Genomic DNA, 23,768 nt, shown 5'->3' on the forward strand with positions numbered 1-23,768 from the left:
ATGTCGATTGTAAATCAAACTATGCATCACACGAGAAGGAGAAATGGACTATTTGGACCTTTTTTTATAACGTTCCTTTGTTTTATTCATAAAGGAAAACATCATTATGTATGTGTACAATTGAATACTACACAAGATTATCATGTTATACTAACTACCGTCGGGTCAACCAAGTATTTTCCAAAATGATGATAATAGATTTCTTGTTCTCATGTCAGAACGTACGTTTTGTAAATTAGTATCATCGAAAGTTTTATGTAGTTTTTCAAATTAACAATAGCTGAGATTAAAGAAAAATAAAACATGAGAAATACAACAATTCATATAAAATGTTAAGCAAATGATCAAAAACAATATACAACAAATCCATTTACAAATGACATATTAGGATAAAATAGCGAGTTTGACATTTTTTTCAAAACAGAGAACAATTTGTACACAGTGTGCACAAACATGATAATGTGAGTTTTCACTTGTTAAGAATATGAGAAAAAATATCACCCTATATATAAAAGAGTATTATCACTTAGTCAAGTTTCATTAAGTTTTTTTCTTTGTTGTTTTTGAATAATGTGGACCAATTTAATTTTGACATTTTACTTTGTCTTCGTGTGAAAATTGTACCATGAAATGTATTGATTACTACTTCCATATTCATAGGATCCGACTGCAAAGAGCAGTGAGGTCCATTACCTGTTGTCTCACTCTCTCACTTTTCAAAGTGGGTTAAAAATGTATTGGTGGGGTTTAAATTAGTTTTGTGACCAGCCTTTAGTTTAATGCAATATGACAAGAGAAGAGAATCTCGACGTCTTTTACTTGAACACACCACCACCTTAATGCTCTTTGAAGTTTAAATTAATGCAATATGACTTCCCTTTTCCCATAACACCTGCCTCATTCATTAACAAGAGATTTCCATTAACAATAGCTCTTATTGCATGTCTGACATTTTCTTTATCACTAGAAAAATTGAACTGGATTATACAGCCTGTAAACTCGTTACTTATAGACGTCAGGTATATAATCTTAAATGTCTACCTTAGGAAATTGTGAAATTCGATAACCATTCTCTTTTAGAGCTTTAGTTATTATAATCCCAACTATGTTTAAACGGATAAGGCTGTGTTATTTTAGTGTAGGTGGATTTGATAATGAAAGGTCAGAAGGCCACATGTTCCTTTAAACTATCATTCTTAATGCAAAACCCACACTTTTCCAATTATTTTTATAATGGAAACACAAATCACTAGTGTAAGTAAAACGCTTTTTGATTATATTACTCATAGAGTTTATTAATTGACAATGTTGAACGTAGAATGTGTCCATAAGCAATACCCCTAATGCAACACTTTGTAGAGATGAGAGTGAGCTGACCTGCCATGAAGACTTGCTGTTCAAGGAAACATGTGAGCTATTAAGTACAACGCCTTATGTTCCTTATCTGAGCTTGCTAATTTTATTTACAAACATGAACCTAAAATGTTTCAGAATCTTCATCGGAATCTTCCACAGTCCAACTCTTCTTTGCTATCTTTTTAGGACGACTAAAGCCACTTCCTTCTTCTGCTGCTATTTCTTTATCAGAATGCAAGTTTTAGTAACGTTGCTTAGCTGAATAAGGTATCATTCATAATCTTCTCTCTTGAATATCAAATTAGGAATACATTTTTCTCCTGTTTGATCTTGTTGATTATGCCCTTTGAACTGGAACTCACACTTTCCTGTTGTTATTTCATTTTAAACTTTGAAGAAGGAGGCCTCACATCATGATATTGGATCATGCATCAATAACGAAGAAACATCAATCCATACGACTGCTTGCACAACTTTTACCTTTTGCATTTCAACTAAAAGGGATCATATACTGAAACCGTGAGGCACTTCACACTTGCAAGTTACTTCCACGAGTTTTTGAAACATAAGGCCGGGGAGATAGTTTGCAATCCTTGGGAGCAATCTTCTGTTTCGCAGTCTGTGCCAATTGTTTGTAAAACCTAACTGCTAGTCTAAGAAACTGCGTTGCTTGCGAGTCTGCAGATCATGAAAGCATTTATAATAATAACAAGCTCACTTACAGTTAGTGAGAATAAGGCAGAGACTTTGAGAAGTAAGAGCTCAGCTTTGAGGTTCATTGAAAAAAAGGACGAGAGCATCCTGACTGGTTTATGACCATGTAAGATTACTTGAAAATCATTTGGGCCTTAGTTTATCTGGGCTTAGGGCCTAAGGAATCCGGACAGTATTGTTGATCCTTAACACAGTGGACGATTCTGTAAAATGTTAATGAAAAGCACCAAGATTCCTTACCAGTGGACTTCTTGGTTAATGTCATTACACGTTTAGATACTTTTTTTTTTTTGAACTATACGTTTAGATACTTAAGCATTAAATAAACAGATGACATGGCGGTGAGTCGGTGACTGTATGCAGAGCGAGGCCAGGCTTTTGCGAGCCTGTGTCCATGCAAACTAGCCTTAAATGTAGGCAGCTATATATCAATCCAGCTCGATCTTTATCAAGTAACACTATTACGTGAAGCTTCTCTTCTTTTTACTATTATACGTAATCCACTCGTACTTTCCAACCTAGACGATATATCATATAATGTGTATTATAATCAGTCAGTGATCAATCAAATATAATTACGAAAATAATAGTAGTTCTTAGGTAGTGTGCTCCCAAGGTGGCGTGACATCTTTCCCATCTCTTACTCTATGTCTCTACGTGTTTTTAGAATAAAGACAAAACAAAGATAAAAGGATGTGCATGCATGTGAGCCTCTTCTTATCAATCCGACGGCTCTAATTGTAAACGTAAGCGTGACATGCACCATTGGATTCTCCATTTCACCCATGATAATAAATGAAGATAGGGATACTCCAACTTCTATAAAGCATTCACATATTCATTTAAGTTGGATTTTTGTTCATTACGTCAAATATTTTAATTTTCGTGATGGTTTTGTTTTAATGTTAAAGAAAAAAGCTTAACATACAAATTACATGGGGGGGACAAAAATAAAATAGAAGACGTGGTCTATGAGAGAGACGACACAGTGGTCAATGGTGCAATAAGCTCAAAAAGACATGAAAATTCAATGTTGTTTTTTGGACCACTCTTTCTTTCTTTCTTTCTTCTTCTCCATATCTCCTTCTTACAAATTACAACCAAGATTTTATAAAAATCAGCGGCTAATCCAAGAGAACGTCGTCTTCTGGTGTAGAATTGAAGATCATTTAAAATATTCATGATGTCTGTTTCAGTTCGTTATCTTTTCCCATTCGTTTTCAATTAACTATTCACACACGGTTTCCAAATTCTATATCTATATAATCACCTGTATATAATCATCATAAAAAGTTGAAAAAAAAACACAAAACAAAATTTAACAAATAGTACTCCATCCGTTCCTAAAAGATCCATATTATAGTTATTTCACACTTATTAAGAAAACATTTAAAATTGTATTTTCCAATACATTGTTTTTCTTAATTAACTATTTCCAATAACTTTTAACCAATGAGATTTTATTAAACAAAATTGTGTTTTTTGAAATGTACTCCCTCCGTTTTTTTATATAAGTCGTTTTATAGCTATGCACGTAGATTAAGAAAATCATTAATTTCTTATATTTTCTAAACAAAAACATCATTAATTATTTACCTAACCACAATTCAACCAATAGAAAAATAAAAGATATATTACCATTGGTCATACAACATTAATTACTAATAAATTTTACATAGAAAACCGAAAACGACATATAATTTGGAACAAAAAAATTTCTCTACAACGACTTATATTAAAAAAATGGAGGGAGTATAATTTTTCATTAATTAATGTCTTGAAAATGTAAAAAATGTATCTTTTTGAAACAAAATTTTTTTCTAAAAAATAGATCTATAAGGAACAGAGAGAGTAGAATCTAATATTTGTGGAGATTTTAAAATCACAAATACTGATTTTATAGATACATAACTCAACTATCATAAACTCTCGCCTAAATACACTATGAAACAAGAGGCTGCATACCGGAACACCTTCTCTCAACATTATTCGCACTCCAAGATCAGTTAAACTGATCCTTTTCTTTAGAACTCGTCAAATGGGGAGTTAACATTTGTGTAGACATTCACCCTATTCCTACTTAAGCTCTCACATATAAAAAGCATACAAGTATCAGATTCCCCGCTATAAAGGTTATTTTCAAAGCCAGCTTCAACAATCTCTAGTTAAAACATCATTTGGTATCATGGGTATATATCTCTATGGATTTGATGATAAATTTCTGGCTGCTTCATGTGTTTTCTAAAAAAAAAAAGATTAATATTTTTTTTCTCTTATGAACGCAAAAAAAATCTAAAAGTATATATCGTCTAGCAATGTAGCTAACTTTAAGTTAACTTTTAGCTAGAAGCATAGGATGTTTAATAAGCAGCAGAGGGGATTGGTTTAGTAATGGTTACAGAAATGGTAAAAAAGCCACGTGGATGTGGGTTGCGCGTAATGGACCAGAAAGAAAGCCTTTTTAGTGTCCTAAACTAAAATGTGATTATAGAGAGAGAAGAAAGAAGGAAGTCAGTCAGAGAAACCCACGTGCACCTGGGAACTCGACCCCTCTTCTCTGCACAAACCCACTCCTTCATTTCCTCCATTTTCATTCTCACTCAAGCAATCTCTCTCTTCTCTCTCTCTCAAAAGAAGTGAACCAATGAACCTGAAAGCTTGACTTCTCCTTCTTCTTCTTCGTTTAGATTCCCTGAACCTCTCTCTCCCCCTCTCACACACACATAAACAGAGGAGTCTATCATCAATGGTGGAAGCAAAGGATCACCAACAAGACATGGGAGATGGGATGCAATGCGTAAACCACCCCTTCACGAAGAACCCAGGTGGGATCTGTGCTTTCTGTCTCCAAGAAAAGCTCGGAAAGCTCGTCACTTCCTCTTTCCCTCTCCCCAAACACCTCTCCTCCTCCTCCACCTCTTCCTCCTCCCCTTCCTTCAGATCTGACTCTGTCGGCTCCACCACCACCGCCACCACCGTCTCCGCCTCTCTCTCCCTCTCCGCCTCCGGAGCTAGAAACGTCGCCGCACCCAACAACAACAACAACAGCAGCAAGCTTCCGTTTTTACTTGCTAAGAAGAAGTCCTCCTCGTCGACGGCCAATATCGTCTTCAAGAGAAGCCAGTCGACGACGGCGGCCGCCTACAGAGGCTCCGACTCCATCCCGAGGAAGAAAAGTGGGTTCTGGTCTTTTCTTCATCTCCACTCTTACAAACACCATAGCAGCAGCAAGAAAGTCGGAAACTTTCACGACTCCTCGAAGCCCACGACAACAAAACATACTGAAAACGCTTTGTCCAAAACAGAGGTGGTCGGGTCCTCCTCTTCGATGTCAAAGAGTAGTAACAGAAACGGCATTGATGTGATTGTGGAGGAAGACGGGAGCCCCAACGTTGCGGCTACAGCAGCACCACCGAGCGAGAGGAAAGTGTCGAGATCCAGATCTGTCGGGTGTGGAAGCAGAAGCTTCTCCGGAGACTTCTTCGAGAGGATCACTAACGGGTTTGGAGACTGTACTTTGAGGAGAGTTGAGTCGCAGAGAGAAGGTGGTGGTAGCAACAAGGGTAAAGTTAGTAGTAGTAGCAATGGTGGTGTGAGGGAGATGGTTAGATGTGGTGGGATCTTTGGTGGGTTTATGATTATGACGTCATCGTCTTCTTCTTCGTCATCATCCTCATGGGTGTCATCGTCATCAGCTGAACAACAACAACTTCAGAACAACGTGGGTCATGGTGGAAGGAACAGAGGTTGGGGATGGGCGTTTGCTAGTCCAATTAGAGCTTTTGGTTCTTCTTCTGGGAAGAGAGGTCGTACGATAACAGATTCTACAAGCAAGAACTCAGCTCCGAACTTGGATGCTATTCCTTCATTGTTGGTAGTCAAAAGCTAAATCAAAAGAACTTTAATCCCATGTTGCAATAAGTGAACTTAAAACGAGAAAGTTTCATGTTTTCATCAGTTTTAGATGTTTTCTTGAACATTGGGTTGATGATCTAATAGTATTGTAATGTTACACTACCTCTTCTATGTTAATTATCATCTTTTTTTGTCAAATAAGGAGAGATGGAGCTTAGGATACGTTGGGGGAGCCTACTTTCTTCTGTTTTATTTGTCTTGTTCTCTTGATTATTTTTCTTATAATTTTTAATCCTTGTTTTGTGTCTCTAATCTCCACTTAGAAGAACCATCTGTCTTGCTTTATGTTGTCATTATGATGTGTTTCTTAGCATTGTTAATTAAATTATTAAGAGAAAACACACTGGAAAAGCCAGTCAAAGATGAGGTTTTGAAGGGTTTGACTGGCTTTTTAAGTGTGAGTTTTGTGTTAAATGAGTGAATCAAAAGGCACATGCCTTTGCACATGCATTATGATTCCATGGTCCCCAACCAAAAAAAAAAACATCATTTTTTGTTTTGTTTCTTTTATATCTTGTGACCCAACAAAATTAAGGCATTAACAAACGGTTGTACTGCTACATACACACATCACACTGATAGTGATCACCTAATCTTTAAACAGTGCAAACTTGGTTTCACACTGATCTTGTTAAGTGGATCAAGGACATTAAAAAACAGAAGATTTTGTTATTATATAACGTGTTGAAGAGGACGTAAAGGGGTCCATGAGATGAAAACTACATATTGTGGATTCTGCAAAGCCGAAGAGACAGGGGAAAAAGGGCCTCCTTCTCATTTACTCTTTAATTTTTTTTTTTTTTGTATTTTTCCATGTGGATTTTTATGCATGTTCCAAAGACCAAAACTATCTATAATAGATTATTTAAAAGCTGAGCATGTGTCATTAGAGCAGTTTAGTAGGATCATTCGAGAGATCAAGATCTCAATCAAATTACTAAGCATGTTCTTAAATCACCAAACACTAGCATGCAAATTTCTAGTTCTACCTAGACTAGGATCATTATAACATGGTAACGCAAAAAAAAAAACTGCGGTCTAGTTACAAAGAACTAATAATAATTACTTGTAAGCAGTAATGGTTTTGTTTTGAAGACAAAAACAAAGTAGTCAAACAGTAGAAGTCGTAATCTGAACGAAACACACGGTCTACTACTCGACAGTCTCTAAAATGATTGATACTACGAAGATGAGTGTAATCAACTCATAATAATAAATTATCAAAGTTATTTCAAGTCCATAGATTTGATCATTCCACCTCTAGAATTTAATGGTTTTTGCCGACCCATCTGATTCAATCATGTTGTGTGACAAGAACATGTTGGGTCTATATAAATACTGTTCATAATGGGGTCAAACCCCCCCCCCCCCATCCATTTAATACCTCTCTATGACTTCATATGCTCATGTGTTGCGTTGTGAGTTTGGTCTTTCATTTTCGTAGTTATTGCCAAAGCTAACAACAGAATCTTAAAGCGTCTGTAATCGCTGAAACCAACTTCTTGTCATTAATGAAGGCCAAACGCCTGAAAAAAAACGGCATGCAGTTTGTATCCGTTTGCTGAAAATACATTGTCATTCTCATCAGTGTGCGTTTTGTTTGTTTGTCAAGTTCTCATCGGTGTCTCAAATTTATCCACATAGTTTCACCGTTCTGAAACGTAATGATTCGGAAAAAGAACACAAAATTACAAAGAAGCAGTAATAATGTAAGATAATTTTCTGATTTCTGACCCCTCGGCTTGTCAGATTTCAAATAATTTCTCCTCATGAAACTTTTTGCATTTTTTCTAAAGGACAGTAAGAAAATTACAGACCATTTGGCTCTATTCCCTTTCCTATTGTTGGGTGTATATGGAACATGGCTGATTAAGCCTAAACACTTATCAGACAACCCTAGTTAGAACCTTACTAATCAGACAAGCTAGAAGACGTGCTGAGACTAATTGTTACGAAAGACACAAAGAAGGCTGAAAAATAGCATTACCTAACTCAGCGAAATCCTCTGCAGAAGCTTTTTTTTTCCCTTTTTTTGCTAAATTCCTCTGCAGAAACTTCCACATGATAATCTCTGTCTTATATCTTAATGTGAACTACGACAGTGGGCGAATCCGTAATCCATGAATGGAAACTAAACTTAAGTGAATAAAGTGAAATGCCAAACCAAACAAAAAGTTCCACCAAAGTAAGTTGTTCAATTCATTCTCAATGAAACCACTTTTCAAAGGTTTTGGAATGTTGTTTGGTCTCATTTTCACCCTTTCAGCCATTGAAATTTCTTATGTAACTCTTCACATGTCCCTCAGGTTTCATAATCTAGCAGTAGCAGCAACAATAGTATTTGAATCATTGGCACAATATATAGATTCTCAAACCAAACATTTTACTGGTGAACTCATCAATAGAGCTTTGATCTGACTGAAACATATCAAAGCGCTGTTACCCATATTAGAAATGAATAGAACTATTATTTGCTGCATCTTCTAGAGTGAACTATTGGAGTCTTTTTTTTTTGAATCATAATATGAGTATAGCAAGTGGTACCTCTTTTGTAAGGACGTTCTTCATTGTTGTTCTCAATATTCTCCTACGAATTATTATCCCCAAATCCATATGCAAGAAAAAAAAGAGATTATAGTTATCCTCCCTACACACATGGCACATTACAGTTTACACCTTCAGCACTAAGAACTTCTGGAACATCAAAATCTGGGAGTCTTCGTTATATCTTGGACAGTCCTGAGCTGATTTCATATCGGTATTTGCCTGTTTTTGTGTCAAACAAAGAAAAGATTAAGCAACAATCTTTGTTGCGTGACCATAAAAAAACTAACACTAGCATTATCCAAAGCAAATGTATGGGTTTTCAGGTTACATTCGTGCTTATGGCCTTCACTAGTCAAAAGAGATTCAGTCACTGAAGACATTATAGATTGGACAATTCAGCTTCTAACTGTGGAAGAGCTTAGTAAACATGATACAAGGAGATCACCAGTAACTACTACATGACAGAATCCAATAAACGAAATGGAGGAGAAAATGAAAGCTGTTACCTATCAACAAACCCACGTTCGTGAAGTTCATTGCAGTGAGGAGTTGGCATCTTCTTGTTCCACCGCCGTCTTTGGATCTCAATGCGACACGACTGGAAAAGAAAGCTTCTATACTCTTTGATCACGCTGGCGTCAAGGTTAGCACGAGCAGAGCTACCAAGCGGATACTTCTCATCAAAAGCCGATGACGACCGAACATAAAAGCTAATCTCCATATTCTCTGTCGTCTTCGGCACCTGATAAGTCTGGCTCTTGTGCAGAGAATAGTCAGGCTCAGAAAACGGCAGATAAGCCAGCAGCAAAAGCAGCAAGAACGGCAGTATCTGAACAATCGTCAAACAAGTCGGTCCAGCAAAATTAACCTCCTCCTCTCGTGGTGGGTTACGCGCTTGTCTAGTTCTATAAGCACGCGTAGCAGCACCGAACGCGTCTCGCTGCTGACCAAAGAACGCCCTGAATATCTCGTCAGGATCAAACTCATCCTCAAAGAAATCACTCCGCGTAGTGTTATACCTCCTTCTCCTCGGCCTACTACGGTTACTTTGCCTCTGGATGTGATCAAACTCATCAACAAACCCCACCTGATCATACTGGCTCCTCGAGTTACCATCACTCAAACACGTAAACGCCTTAGAAACTTTCTTGAACGCTTCCTCTGAGCCTGGTGCCTTGTTCTTATCAGGGTGAACTTTCAGTGACAGCTTCCTATAAGCTTTTCTGATCTCTTCAACTGAACAGCTCCTCTCTAAACCTAGAATCATATAGTAATCGTTGTTCCTTTTGATACTCCTAACTAATTCAACATTCTCCTCAGTGTATACCTTCTTCTTATTCTCGTGAGTCTTAGGCTCAAGCTTATCACCATCAACAGCTTTGTGGTTTTCATCACCAAGAGACGGATTCTCCGAAACTGAATCCAGATTCTCACAAGCAGCGGCGAGTTCATCGGTGGAGAGGCTTGGATTAAGCCGTTTCGCGATCTTGATGAATCTCAATGCGCGTTCCTTATCACCAGAAGCGATGGCTTCTTCGGCGATCCTTACACACCTCGCCGCGTCGTCTTTGTTACCGTCCATAACTATTTCAAATCCCTAATTCAAAACCTACCGACTTGTTTCGAATCAAATTCAGAATAGAGCTTCGATTTGGAAATTTTCGTATATTTAGGTGAAGACGATCGAAACAAGGATCAAAGATCGTCGGACTCAGAGAGTAACAGTTACCTGATTCAGAGGATGAGAGTTGGCATGGAAGAGTGAAGGAGGAGCTGAGCAGAGAGAGGGTTGATGGTTTAATTCAGTGGTTGCTTGCCGTCGCGAAGAGAGGTAGTCAAGTCGGAGATGATGACGATGATGATGATGGCATCGAAGATATTTTTACATGTGTTATAAATGGGCCGTATATAATATTTATTTTAAAAAGGGAGTTTGTTGGAAAAATCAGGAAATCTAGGGGTCAAAGGATAAAAACCCGAAAGTAAAACGAGTTTTGAGGTTTGGGTTTAGCGTCAACGGGTTTATCCACACACAGGCCTTTCTGAGTGCCTCGACGTTTCTCTTCCTTCCTTCTCAGTTCTCAGCCTTGTTTTGCCGATTAGCGTGGCATGAAAATGAGCTAAGAAAATCGAAGCGAAAAAGCGAGAGAGAGAGAAGTGAAGAAGATGTCGTCTTTCTTCAAATCTTTTGCTGGAAATCCGAGGGAAGCAGCTGCCATGGCAATGGTGCAATCCTCATCTTACAGAGTATGTGACATTTTATAAGGATTAAACCTTCTTTTTTTTTCCGTTTATTGCATTCGTTTTGGGCACTGAGCAAGTGATTGACTTTCTTTCAAGCTTATGTTCTAAATTGCATTGGTCTCTCAATTAGTCCATCATATCAATGAAATGGTATTTTCAGTTTATGAGATTTGGTTGATTAGTTCTCCCTTTGTTAGTATATAATTCTCAGGTCTGTTTTTGAGTACTTAATGTTGTTTTACTATTGCACACCAGTTGTTCGATAAAAATTTCAGAGGCTTCAGGGGTGACCTTTACCCATTGGTTATATATTGAAATGGATAAGAGCGTATTAATTTTACAGAAAAAGAAGAAATTGGAAGTAGTTTGACTTGAGTTCTGGTTTTCTGAGCATCTCATGACGGCCTCTCTATAACCAAATTCAAACTAGTTTGATTTCCAAGCTCTCGTCTTTTATAGAGAACGTGTCATCAAAGGAACTTTGTTGGAAAGAAAACACTTCACATTTCATTCTGATAGAAAGTCTTGTATTTGCGTGGAAATAGTTTGAGATTGTGCTTTGTGCGGTGTTCAGGTATTGTCAGGTAGAAACTGTTCAAATATAAGGAGAACCACACCGATGGATTCCTTTCTCGCCAAGGGAAGGTCTCCCGTCAAGGCATTTTCTTTCCTATACGTCTCACGGTATTCAACTCAGCCCAATAATGAGTTTGGTCATTCATCAAAGCGTAGGTCTCGTGGGCCTGTTATGGCAGCAAAGAAAGCAGCTGACGGTTTGCATCTCACTGCTTTTTTCTTCTTTCCTAATACTGTTATGCAATGTGTCACTCATATTTGCTATTGTGTTTGGTTAGGGGAAAAGCAAGAAGATGGAAAGTACAAGCACACAGTTGACTTGCCAAAGACAGGTTTTGGTATGAGAGCGAATTCATTGACAAGGGAACCTGAACTCCAGAAGCTGTGGGAGGAGAACCAGGTCTTCAAGAGAGTTTCTGATAATAACAAAGGAGTGAGTTCCTCAACATTCTCTCACATCAACTTTTGCTTCAAGAAAATTGTGTCTGAGACAGTTAGTATGATTTTCAGGGGAGTTTCATTCTTCATGATGGTCCTCCTTATGCCAATGGTGACCTGCATATGGGTCATGCTCTTAACAAGATTCTGAAGGATATCATTAATCGCTATAAGGTACCTAGAGATGCATTTACTCTCTCTCTGGGTTTTCTATTTTTCTTTACACAATCAAGTAAGGAGTTTCTTCTTATCAAATTGTCTTCTTCTTCATCCAGCTGCTCCAAAACTATAAAGTTCAGTACATTCCTGGCTGGGATTGTCATGGCCTTCCAATTGAGTTGAAAGGCAAGTATACAATATGGACCCTTGAGAACATTACCATGCGAAAGTAACTTTGCTTTTTAGTTTCCAGTTTGTAACTTGTCTGAGTAATTTGGATGCAACTTTCAAACATTTCAGTTCTGCAGTCCCTGGATCAGGAAGTGAGAAAGGAACTTACACCACTGAAGTTAAGGGCGAAGGCGGCTAAATTTGCGAAAGCAACAGTCAAAACACAAATGGAGTCATTTAAGGTATCAAGCTTTATTTCCATACCTGCGTAATGCATGTCATTATGATCTTTATATCTCTTAGGACGTTAAAGTTATGAACGATACTTGATTTGGTCACTCAATTGACATTTAGCACATATTACATAATACTTGATGTTTACAGCGGTTTGGAGTATGGGCAGACTGGAACAATCCTTATCTAACTCTTGATCCGGAATATGAAGCAGCCCAGGTAATGGTTTTACCTGTGACTTCCCACATTATGTACAGGATTCAATAATCATTCAGGAAGATTTCCGTAAGAGTTCTGTAAGGTTTCAAAAGCCTGATAAAGTCTACATATCAATTTATCGTGTATCACATATTGTAGATTGAAGTATTTGGCCAGATGGCCTTGCAAGGGTACATCTATAGAGGAAGGAAACCAGTACACTGGAGCCCTTCATCTCGTACTGCCCTTGCAGAAGCTGAACTAGAGGTAAAATTCTCGTTTTCATCTCAAATAGTCTAAGAAGAAAAAGCATATCGGATATCTCAGGGCAAAACTAAAGTCAGCTAAAATTATACCAGTCCTTTTTATTACTTCTGTTTACATGTTACCGCAATGTGATCTGTAGTCTATTAGACCAGACCCAGAGTGCTGCTTTATATATCCTCGATGAACCCTGATTTAGTGAAATTATCTACCCCCTTCTTAATGCATGCCGCTTTCATGTTTGAATATTTAGACGATTCCAAACGTTACCGTGGTTATCTTATACCAGTCCTGCCTCTCTGCCTTTATATGTAGTATCCGGAGGGTCATGTTTCAAGAAGCATATATGCTATTTTTAAATTGGTTGGTGGAGCGAAAACAAGCCTTTTAGATGAGTTTATTCCTAATATATGCTTGGCAGTATGGACAACCACACCTTGGACTATTCCAGCCAATGCTGGTAAGTGTCATATTATCATATGTTACTCTCGTCCGCCAAAGTACATCCAATTTACTTGGTTTATTTCCAACCTCACGTACACGTAGATGCAAGGATACACACTCTTCATTTTTTATTTGTTTTTTTGTATCTGGATGCCATATAAGATCCTTAGTACTCTCCGTCCTTACCTTCTTGTCTAACTTTCAGCTGTGGCGGTGAATGCAAAGCTTCAGTACTCTGTTGTTGAAGTGCATTCATCCCCAGAAGATGAATCTGCGTCGACAGGGAAGAAAAAGAAAATGCCTGGGAAGGTTCTGAAGACTCAACAAAACCTTTGCGTGATTGTAGCGACCGACCTTGTACCAGCATTAGAAGCAAAATGGGGTGTGAAGCTTATCATAAGAAAAACATTCCTTGGTGCTGATCTTGAAAATTGCAGGTTTCATTAAAAAAGAAACAAGGAACCTCAGTTTTGTGTGTGTTGCTATAAATTCAATCCCTTGGTTTATGTTGTGTATTTATGGTTCTAGGTACACACATCCAATTGACAACAGGGACTGTCCAGTCGTTATAGGGGGTGACTACATAACCACGGAATCAGGAACAGGATTGGTCCACACTGCCCCTGGTCATGGTCAGGAGGATTATGCAACCGGTCTGAAGTATGGACTGCCTATTGTCTCTCCTGTGGATGATGGAGGGAATTTCACTGAAGAAGCTGGACAGTTTAGAGGGCTCTCTGTCCTTGGAGACGGGAATAGTGCTGTTGTCAGTTACTTGGATGAAAATATGTCTCTGGTCATGGAAGAATCTTATGGTGAGTTGGCTGCAGATGCTTTATGGCCAATCATTTTAGCTCATTTTTCATTCACTCTATCGCAGATTAAAAGAGTCGTATGATTTTGATTTTTTTTTTCCTTTGGATGCAGCTCATAAATACCCATATGATTGGCGAACTAAGAAACCAACGATTTTTAGAGCAACTGAGCAGTGGTTTGCATCAGTTGAAGGATTTCGCAAGGCCACTATGGATGCAATCAACGATGTAAAATGGATACCACATCAGGTACCTAGTTAACTGCATATTGAGTATATACGTTGATTTCTTTTGGCCTGAGTGTGTGGGTTGAAAGCATCACGTATGAATGTTAGCTATAGAAGGAGACTCGCAACATATTTTAACCACATAATAAACTGATCCATGCTTGTCCTCCTCTTACTTAGCTGCCTTATATATTCTTTCTATGATCTGCTTGTTACGTTGTTTGGAGTTCAATATGGTACCTGATATGTTTTGGCTTCAGGCAGTTAACAGAATATCTGCCATGACCTCCAGCCGATCTGATTGGTGCATCTCGAGACAAAGGACGTGGGGTGTCCCTATTCCTGTCTTTTATCATGTTGAGACAAAAGAGCCCCTCATGAATGAGGAGACAGTTGAACATGTTAAGTGTAAGAGTTAAATAGATAGTATGGTCTCCTTTTTGATGTTTCTTAGAGGCTATGTTTCTGTTATTCATGCTCGCTATAGTTGCTATCGGTTTCCTGTACCCTTATTTGTATACCTTGTCGGACAGCTATAATTTCCCAAAAGGGCAGTGATGCGTGGTGGTATATGTCGGTGGAAGACCTACTTCCTGAGAAATATCGTGATAAAGCAGCTGATTATGAAAAAGGGACTGATACAATGGATGTCTGGTTTGACTCAGGTACTATAATAAAAGAATGTTAAATAAAATTAAATAGTACAAAGCACCAAAAAACTTCTTTTTCACCACTTCTTTCTCATCTGTATGTCAGGTTCCTCTTGGGCTGGTGTATTGGGGAAACGCGAGGGTCTTACTTTTCCTGCAGATGTGTATCTAGAAGGTACTGATCAGCATCGTGGATGGTTCCAGAGCTCTTTGTTAACAAGCATCGCAACAAAAGGTGCTAAATGCTCGCCGTGATAACTGCCTCTATAAATTCAGATGATTGTACATATTTTAGTTTTCTTGGTGTGAGTTTTCTTAACATTTTTTATTATTGGATATAGGCAAGGCTCCCTATTCTGCCGTCATAACACATGGTTTTGTACTGGATGAGAAGGGTATGAAAATGAGCAAGTCTTTGGGTAATGTGGTTGACCCACGTTTGGTCATTGAAGGAGGGAAAAATTCAAAGGTTCGTCAGTGGAATAACAACCATGCTCATTCTGTAAAAACATCTTTATGATCCATTCAATCTGTTTCTTGACAAGTTTATCTTCTTATGCCAGGACGCACCTGCTTATGGAGCTGATGTTATGCGTCTCTGGGTTTCTAGTGTAGATTACACAGGAGATGTTCTAATTGGCCCACAAATTCTTCGGCAGATGTCTGATATATATAGGAAACTGAGAGGAACGTTGAGATATCTCTTGGGCAATCTTCATGATTGGAGAGTATGTCTCTGACCCGAAACTTTATGTAGAATTGCATTTTTTTCCACTTTTCAAGATTTATTGCCTCTATTTATGTTTTGCATCGGCGACAGTCTTTTAATATATAAGTTGTGGCTGTTTGCAGGTTGATAATGCTGTGCCATACCAGGATTTACCCATCATTGATCAGCATGCTCTCTTCCAGCTTGAGAATGTTGTAAAGAACATACAAGAGTGTTACGAGAACTACCAGTTTTTCAAAATATTCCAGGTACTAAACCTCACCATCTTATTTTGGTACAGTTGAACAGATCAGTGTCCTCAGAGTAGTGGTCTCTTTAAATGTGTCACATTTTATGACTGGGTCGCAGATAGGCAATAGCAACTTAAATTTGGAAAACCCATTAAAATGATTTAGTTCACTCACATGTTTTCCTTTGCCTGTGACGGAGAACGTAGATAAATTACCATTATGAGACTTAGTTTATTGATTAAGATCTCGAATATATCTAAGAAACCATACTTCAGATTTGAGCAATATCTCTCTATGAGAGCGAAGTTGCTATTTAGTTTCAAATTGGTATGCTTGCGCCTCCTGGGGAGGCTGAATTTCATGTTTTAGATGATCCGTGTTATTAAGTGACTTTCTTTATTTCAGATCATACAACGATTCACAATTGTTGATCTGTCAAATTTCTACTTCGATATTGCTAAAGATAGACTGTATACTGGGTAAGTTTTTCATCTTCTTTAGGTTTGATATTTGCTATAACCTATTTATCGCTTACCAATCTTTGATTGCAATACTTATGTGCTATTCAACGTAATCTCAGGGGAACTTCGAGTTTTACCAGAAGAAGCTGTCAAACAGTTCTTTCAACACATCTTTTATCCATATTGAGAGTGATCGCGCCCATAGTACCTCACCTAGCAGAAGATGTCTGGCAAAATCTACCATTTGAGTACAAAAATGAAGATGGCTCTGCAGCAAAGTTTGTCTTTGAACTTAAATGGCCTCTGTTGAATGAACAGTGGCTTTCATTTCCTGCTGAAGACGTTCTCTTCTGGGAAAGGCTTCTCGAGGTATCTAAAATCTCCTAAAATCATAGCGTCTAAACTCTCAGCAATTTCCACCATCTACACGTCTTATAGTTAATAATTAAAGTTCCTTAACTTCTTACTGGATACGACCCAGTTAGGATATAACATTATCTCTCTGTAATAACCTTTTCGTTTTAACCTTTGTTTACTTCTTACTCAAGACAACATTTTATTGATGCCTGCTATGTAACGAGGATCTTAATAAGGCTTACGGTGCGTGTGTGACAGTTGAGGACCGAGGTGAACAAAGTGTTGGAGCTTGCACGTAATGGGAAATTAATCGGTTCCAGTTTAGAAGCAAAGGTGTATCTGCATACCGCCAATGTAAGCATGGCTCCGAGATTATTAGAGATGTGTGAAGCTCAGAATGAAGCTGACACGCTGCAACGCATATTCCTCACATCACAGGTAAGCACTAAATCTCGAGGGAATTGGAAACTTTGTGCTCAATTGAGATCATAATAGCAGTAGGGACATCATGTTGAAATTGGATGTATGAGAAGACATTCTAGACAAACCTAAACACCTAAGAGATGGATATGAAAATCGAGTAATTTTAATTGAATCTCTGTATTTTGGTGCGACAGAAAAACCATGGATTAAGCGTAGCCTTTTGATGACACGTGTCCAGGATCCACGTAGTTTTTTAGAATAAATTTTAGGTTTGATGATAGTGAGTACATTTCAATGAAAATTTAGCCATGAAACTATTGTGGATGTGTACAGGTTGAGGTATTGTCGTCAATGGAGACGGAGATGGTAAGCAGTGTGCAGCACACAGGAGAGTATGTGGAGGGAGAGAACAAAGTGTGGATTGGTGTGTCACGTGCCGAGGGATCCAAGTGCGAGAGGTGCTGGAACTACTCAGGCCAGGTCGGGTCCTTTTCTGAACATCCCACTCTCTGTGGACGCTGCTTCAATGTCATTGTTGCTAATCCGCCTGAGCCTGTGGCTGCAGCTGTAATCAACTGATCTTCAAATTTGCTTTTGTACTGTAACAATTTATTTGCACAATGCACTCTTTGTACATTGTCCAATTCATTTTTTTTTCACTGGACTCGATGATAATAATCCAAGTTGCTAAAATGGAATATTTTTGGTAGTCTTGCCAATACTTTCCAGTTCTAGCCCCAGTTAATATCCGATAGTAAGGATCGACTTTACAAAATATTACGCACCAAAAACCCAATTAACTTGGTGTCTCCTAATAGAGGATCAAAAATCATGTAGTGATACGTAGTTAAAATGGACAAGGACCCAACATAAATTCGTAAGATTCAATGTCTTAAAAAGTGAAGGGTCGGAGCTAAAACCAAGGAAACCAAACTGTAAGTACAGAAACATGGCGTGGGTGGAAGCAATGGCAAGGATCTTGCACTCTAGAGCTGAGCGTTTGCGTTCTGTTGTAGCAACTCTACTTCTTCCAAGTCCTCACTCTGTATCTGTAAGTCCTGCACCGATAAAATGAACACACATGTTATAACGCTGAGTTATACTTCTGTATAGATGTAAAATTCCAAGAGTCTGATGGATTCAGAAGTGGTGATATAGCTATATGTCCGACGGTATTTCACACTTTAGAGATGATAAAGCGCCCAATGGTTACACATATCCTAATTGTCTAATCAAGACAATAACAAACGCTTACTTGCGGTTGTGCTGGTGGTTCTTGTGCAACAGGGTATACCTGTGGCTGAGACATTCTGTAATAAGGTTCCTTCAAGTCAAGTTTGCACGATGATGTTTGGAGGATTCCACCTTGACTGGCACCGGGCCTCCACATTTTAGCTGTTTAAGAAGTCAATTTGAAACAAAGTAAGAAAGAAGCTGATATGGTTCAAAAGGAGAGATGCAAGAGAGGGCAAAATTGACCTGAGAGAGTTAGATTTATAGTGTAACTCTGAGCACTGTGGGCAACCAAATGAAGTCTACCAGTGATCTCTTGCCCTGCCATGACATGAATCGGCTGCGAGAGAACGCATCTTATTTGGTACCAGTGGGTTGTTGGCGCACCAGGAGCTGTCGTGAACCATCTTTGCACCGTGCTGTTGGATGTAGAGAGCATATCAAGTTAGCATTGTATGACAGCAAAGGTATATTAACGAAAACTGCAAGACACAACGTATAAATTTGTTATGGATTGATACCTCCCATCAAAGAGAACGTCGAACCAGCATGCAAGTCCATGCACTCTGGTACACACAGACGCTGTGAACTTCAACGGAACATCAATCTCGTAAAATTGTTCTTCCTGTGAAAATAAATAGACAGCTAATGAGTTTGGATCATGTCATTCACCAAACAGAGAAGACTACAAATTGAGGTTCCATATATGTGAAAATAGTATCCCCAAAAAAATTCTCGATGTTAAGGAAACACCATTGAACCAATTGTTATGAAGAGAGCAGCTGTACCTTCATCTTAGTGAAGTCAATCACATGAAACATCGAGGGAGCTATCAATAATCTTGGATCAAATGCATCAACGACAGGCTACAAAATCAGTAGATATGACTCATTGTAAAAGGAAAAAAGAACACACTAATCAATGATCCACTAGTTGTAACTTGTAAGTATACCTGGGAAAAAATAACCCTGGTGTGCTGAGCCATATAGAGGTGTCAAATCAACTCCATAGTAGTTCTGTTGCTGCCAAAATAAAGCCTGCATAGAGGTGGAAAAACTAATTAGTGAAAGCTTAACATCACATACATAAGCCAGCCATTTATTATAAGATGCGTATTATGTACCTTATTTGCCATTTCAATAAATAAGAATTCATCGGCGAAAGGTGCCATGTGTATCCTACAATGAGAAAGTAACATGAGAAAGAATGATTTTTATGAATTAGAAAAGTAATGCTACCGAAGATCAGCTTTACCTTCCGACTGTTGGAAACATTTTTCCATTTGGAGACAGAAAACGGTCCCTGGCAATAACATATGTTTCCAACATCCTCTCATTGACCAACAGAGTCCCTACAGGCACCAGACTTCCAATCAGTAACATTACAAAGTTTGACTTCCGAAAGATTCTAATGTTCATGAAGAGGAGGATGTGAAAAAATCCATCTCTGAAGCACATACCCATTGGTTCAGAGATCAAAACATCAGCCTTCTCAGGCAACTCAACATCCTCAATTTTTCCCTTGATGACCTACACTTGTGCCAACATGAAGAACATCAGAAAAATGGATATACATGAAAAAAATGCACTAACAAAACTTGACTACAGGTCTTACCGTGATTCGTTCAGCAAGCAATGGGTTTCCAGCAATAAGCTTACGGGCATAATCAGCCATTTCTGACGCTTCCACAGCATACACGTGCTTCGCACCAGCCTAAACAATGGACACTTATTAGAAGAAACGGAATCACAATGCAGATTCTAGAAAGTTTTGGGGCCGAAGTTTCTTAATTATATGCATACCAGTGCAGCAAACATTGACAAAATGCCACTTCCAGCACCCACGTCGACTACAACACGGCCGGAAAAGTCTGAACGATTCTCCATGACTGCAGCATGATAAGTACCTGAAGACAGTAACATGGCGTAAAAAGAGCAATCATAAGTCAACTATCTTGTGAAGAAAACTAAAGATATTCCTCCTCTGATACCAATGCACAAAGGCCTACCTGTCCTCACGTAATCCTGTAGCATGTTTTGCTGATGTAGAAGTTGCCCATAGTAATGGAAATACATTTTGGCTGAAGCAGCCTCTATCTTATTATCGAACTTGCTTGTACTATCTGAAACTGTTCCATTCGGCAAGCCTGGTCCTAGAATAAGAAGTTGTCAAGGAATGATTACGAGCAACAGTCATGTATATCATAAAGTAATGTGGCTACTAAGAGGCGTCTAATTCATTAGAAACAATAAGAACAAAAGTTCTACGCATACACATCACTCATGAAAAAACACAGAAGTTTCCAAAGAGGCACCTTTTTTAAAAGCATCTTTTGTCCATTCTCCAAAGGAATCAGAAAAATCCTTGCTTTCCTTGTCATCTCTAAACATTATTACAACCCCTCGAGACAATGAATTCTGGTTACAAAAATCAGACCAAAGTGAAACAAATCATCTCCCAAAACAAACTACTAAAACAAATCTCATAAACACTCAGAAGAAAAGGAAACTTAGTGAACAAAAAGAGAGAGGTATGACGTACATCTTTATCAGATACACAGACGAACTGAAGCGGCCCCAACTTGAACAGCTGAACAACACACAACAGATACGATTTAATGCTTAATCCAAGAATGTTCATAATATCATAATAAACATTCACTACAGTATGCTTTGCTACATTACTTAATTAAGCATAGTAAAGTTTCAAACTTTGGATGAAAGAAAGATAACTGAAAGCAAACCGACAGTGAGTCACCTGAGTGGAGCTAAGTTCAAAACTGAAATCATCAGACGATTCAGATTCCTGAAACCGAAGTTCCGTGACTTCGTTAACGCAGGAGAACGTAGCTACAACAGGGGAGGACGAAGGAGATGAGGAAGAAGGGGAGGTGAGATCAGTGACTGAAGCTAGAGTGAACTCCTTCTGCTTAAGCTTATTCATACAAGGAGCCTCCATGGTTTGAGAGAGAATAAAGAACGTAAAAGTACACTACGTGTATGTATAGATAAATCAAAGAGGGGAGCTTTCACGAGCTCCGAGGAAATACGAGAGGGAGACAGTAAGGAACGAGCTTGAGCCTGAGCCGACACAAGACCAAGAGAAACAGTACTGTATGGGGGTATTTCCGTAATTTAGTCGGATAGTGGAGTCTGTTTTTTGTATTTAAACTTTTTTTTTTTTTTGGTTTTCTGATATTATTACGTGGTAGACGTGCATTGGTCCATATTTGGGCTGTCTAATGAGATCCATTTGAATGTTGGGCCTAAAGTTTGAATACTTCTTACATGTTTTTTTGTCAGCTCTTCTTACATGTTTATCTTAGGAGATTAGAAATTAAATTTGATCTTAGATTATTATTATAAATGAGTTAGATGTACATACTTCTGAATGATGGATTGATGATGATAAGAAAAGAATATTGTTATCATGACGTGACATGTCATCAATAGAGGTTGATCATAGTGGGAAGCAATGGAGGAGGAATCACCAACAAGTTAACAAATGTGCTTTTGAGATTTGATTAGAAGTGTCTGTGGTCGCAGATACCTAAGGCATTCACTAATAAGTCCTGTAACCACTAATCAGACAACTTTAATAGTAGAATAGTTGATTGTATAAAGCTAAATATATGAATTCAGAAAGTCAATAGAAACAATATGTTACATTTTGGGAGACTATTTTATAAAGAGCTATAATTATCTTTTCTTCACTTGCTCCTCCAGTGGGAGCTTAGCATCAATTATCCTCCTCATCAATGCAAGCTGAAATAGTTTGAACAAAGAAACAGTCTGTGATTTGAAAGAAGAAAGAAACATTTTCCTCTTAAAAGAGAAAATCCACAGATGAGTTTCTATTCTAAACTGATACCATTTCCCCCAAGTCAACAAAAACTAGAATTTTGAGCATTTATCAACATCTAAAAAGGGGAAAAAAGACTTGAGAAGGTTTACCTCCGCAGCAGAAACAACAGAAGCAGCAAGAGAGAACCATGGCAAGATCTCTGCAGACAGCACCAAACCAGCTATCAGATGGAATCTCATGGCCAGATTCTAGGAGTTTCTGTTGATTGCTTTGACTATTTTGCCCGCTGCTGTTAGTCCTTTGATATCTCTTCTTGCTAGTGCTCTTGAAAGAGTTTCTAAGTTTCAATGATGGCCACAGATGCATTTTTGTTCAAATGTTGAAGACGCTAAAAAGCAGTTTAGTGGGTTTTAACAAGAGAGAACTAGAGACCCATTTGATGTTAGTATCTTCCGAGTTTTCTAAACAGATCTTCAACTACACCAAAACACACACCTCGTCCTCTTGTCCAAAGGCTCTCACAAAGAAACCAACCTAAGAAAGAAACAATTTTGATATTTTCAAAACCAAAGAGTGATTCAAACAAGACACAAACTCATGTAAACTCAATATAGATCGTCACCAATTTTGCTAACCTCAAAAGTTAAACAACATCAAACTCAAAAGATAATGACATTTGCAATTCTCAAATAAGCAATGAACATTAATCTTCTATACTCTATAAATTCACTAGAGAAGATTCATCTAAAGTCTCATGGGGTATCACTGTTTATCCTTTGAACTGCTACATCCCAACTGAATTCACAGACCCTAGGGCTAAGACCCAAACTTGATCTACGCAAAGAAGCGCAACAACACACAAGAAATCAAGATGCGAATAATTTCACAGAGATTAAAAGGTTACAAACTCACAGTCCACCGAAGAGGTTGAAAGGCGAAGACTTTGCTGGGATCTCACCTCTATGCTCTCTATTCAAGACTCTGGAGTAAGCAACTAAACCTTTGTTCTTTTATTGGTCGGCACACGCAACTTTTTAGATATTTTGATATTATTGTTAGCCAAAAAAAGATTTTTTAAAAAAATTGTTTTATAATAACATTTTTAAATACCATTTTCTTTGGATTTTTTTGTTTTAAAATTTTCGAAGGGTTACAAATTACAATCAAAGATTGTGGTACATAGCACGCCACACAAGTACTTTGTTTTTTGAACCCTCCGGTGTTAAAACTCATTTCTACACTTCAGTTATGTCCGACCGTGAAACAGGCTTTGAACTTTTGCATATTGTCACACCAACATCGAGTCTTCTAGTTGGGTCGCTTGGTGCATACATCCTACAAGCAAAGTCAATCAATTAATAGAACATATAATATGTTTTGACATCAGAAGATCCATGCAACTTTTGTGAAAGTTGTGAGCGTCACATCTAGCTTGACTTCACTTTACTTCATCGGTTGTTGCTCTGGAAAGGCATGGAGCAAGCACAAACAGATAATACATAACCACATAAAAACTGTTGCTGATTGCTGTTATAGCCTTCATCTCTAACGAGATCCTCTTCCTCAATGTAAGAGCCT

General features: G+C 38.1%; 5 protein-coding genes across 5 annotated transcripts; 2 read left to right on the forward strand and 3 right to left on the reverse strand.

Annotated features, from left to right (window-relative positions):
- Positions 1 to 4,308: 4,308 nt before the first annotated feature.
- LOC103875017 (serine-rich adhesin for platelets) lies at positions 4,309 to 6,237 on the forward strand. The gene has a single exon (XM_009153462.3). It carries the CDS (start codon positions 4,817 to 4,819, stop codon positions 5,957 to 5,959), a length of 1,143 nt encoding a protein of 380 aa, XP_009151710.1. The 5' UTR covers positions 4,309 to 4,816; the 3' UTR covers positions 5,960 to 6,237.
- A 2,196-nt stretch (positions 6,238 to 8,433) lies between these two features.
- LOC103875016 (chaperone protein dnaJ 49) lies at positions 8,434 to 10,444 on the reverse strand. Its single transcript, XM_009153461.3, has 3 exons — positions 10,262 to 10,444; positions 9,039 to 10,141; positions 8,434 to 8,751 (listed from the first exon to the last, which is right to left on the reverse strand). The coding sequence occupies exons 2-3, from the start codon at positions 10,112 to 10,114 to the stop codon at positions 8,736 to 8,738; spliced, it is 1,092 nt and encodes a 363-aa protein (XP_009151709.1). The 5' UTR covers positions 10,115 to 10,141; positions 10,262 to 10,444; the 3' UTR covers positions 8,434 to 8,735.
- Positions 10,445 to 10,512: 68 nt separating this feature from the next.
- On the forward strand, positions 10,513 to 17,874 carry LOC103875015 (isoleucine--tRNA ligase, chloroplastic/mitochondrial). The gene is made up of 22 exons (XM_009153460.3): positions 10,513 to 10,779; positions 11,351 to 11,549; positions 11,631 to 11,785; positions 11,863 to 11,964; positions 12,066 to 12,135; positions 12,250 to 12,362; positions 12,505 to 12,573; positions 12,712 to 12,819; positions 13,132 to 13,276; positions 13,466 to 13,697; positions 13,789 to 14,075; positions 14,188 to 14,324; positions 14,563 to 14,710; positions 14,836 to 14,967; positions 15,059 to 15,187; positions 15,294 to 15,421; positions 15,516 to 15,680; positions 15,805 to 15,930; positions 16,318 to 16,391; positions 16,493 to 16,742; positions 16,989 to 17,168; positions 17,487 to 17,874. The coding sequence occupies exons 1-22, from the start codon at positions 10,699 to 10,701 to the stop codon at positions 17,730 to 17,732; spliced, it is 3,276 nt and encodes a 1,091-aa protein (XP_009151708.1). The 5' UTR covers positions 10,513 to 10,698; the 3' UTR covers positions 17,733 to 17,874.
- A 54-nt stretch (positions 17,875 to 17,928) lies between these two features.
- LOC103875014 (probable histone-arginine methyltransferase 1.4) lies at positions 17,929 to 21,683 on the reverse strand. Its single transcript, XM_009153459.3, has 15 exons — positions 21,144 to 21,683; positions 20,928 to 20,975; positions 20,701 to 20,803; positions 20,395 to 20,538; positions 20,189 to 20,292; positions 20,001 to 20,099; positions 19,846 to 19,915; positions 19,641 to 19,737; positions 19,510 to 19,564; positions 19,342 to 19,423; positions 19,175 to 19,254; positions 18,908 to 19,011; positions 18,633 to 18,805; positions 18,409 to 18,548; positions 17,929 to 18,211 (listed from the first exon to the last, which is right to left on the reverse strand). Exons 1-15 carry the CDS (start codon positions 21,342 to 21,344, stop codon positions 18,140 to 18,142), a joined length of 1,572 nt encoding a protein of 523 aa, XP_009151707.2. The 5' UTR covers positions 21,345 to 21,683; the 3' UTR covers positions 17,929 to 18,139.
- Positions 21,684 to 21,951: 268 nt separating this feature from the next.
- LOC103875013 lies at positions 21,952 to 22,623 on the reverse strand. Its single transcript, XM_033273871.1, has 2 exons — positions 22,340 to 22,623; positions 21,952 to 22,150 (listed from the first exon to the last, which is right to left on the reverse strand). Exons 1-2 carry the CDS (start codon positions 22,554 to 22,556, stop codon positions 22,125 to 22,127), a joined length of 243 nt encoding a protein of 80 aa, XP_033129762.1. The 5' UTR covers positions 22,557 to 22,623; the 3' UTR covers positions 21,952 to 22,124.
- Positions 22,624 to 23,768: the final 1,145 nt, after the last annotated feature.

This window comes from Brassica rapa, chromosome A06 (assembly GCF_000309985.2).
Source record: "Brassica rapa cultivar Chiifu-401-42 chromosome A06, CAAS_Brap_v3.01, whole genome shotgun sequence".
Classification (NCBI taxonomy): Eukaryota; Viridiplantae; Streptophyta; class Magnoliopsida; order Brassicales; family Brassicaceae; genus Brassica; species Brassica rapa.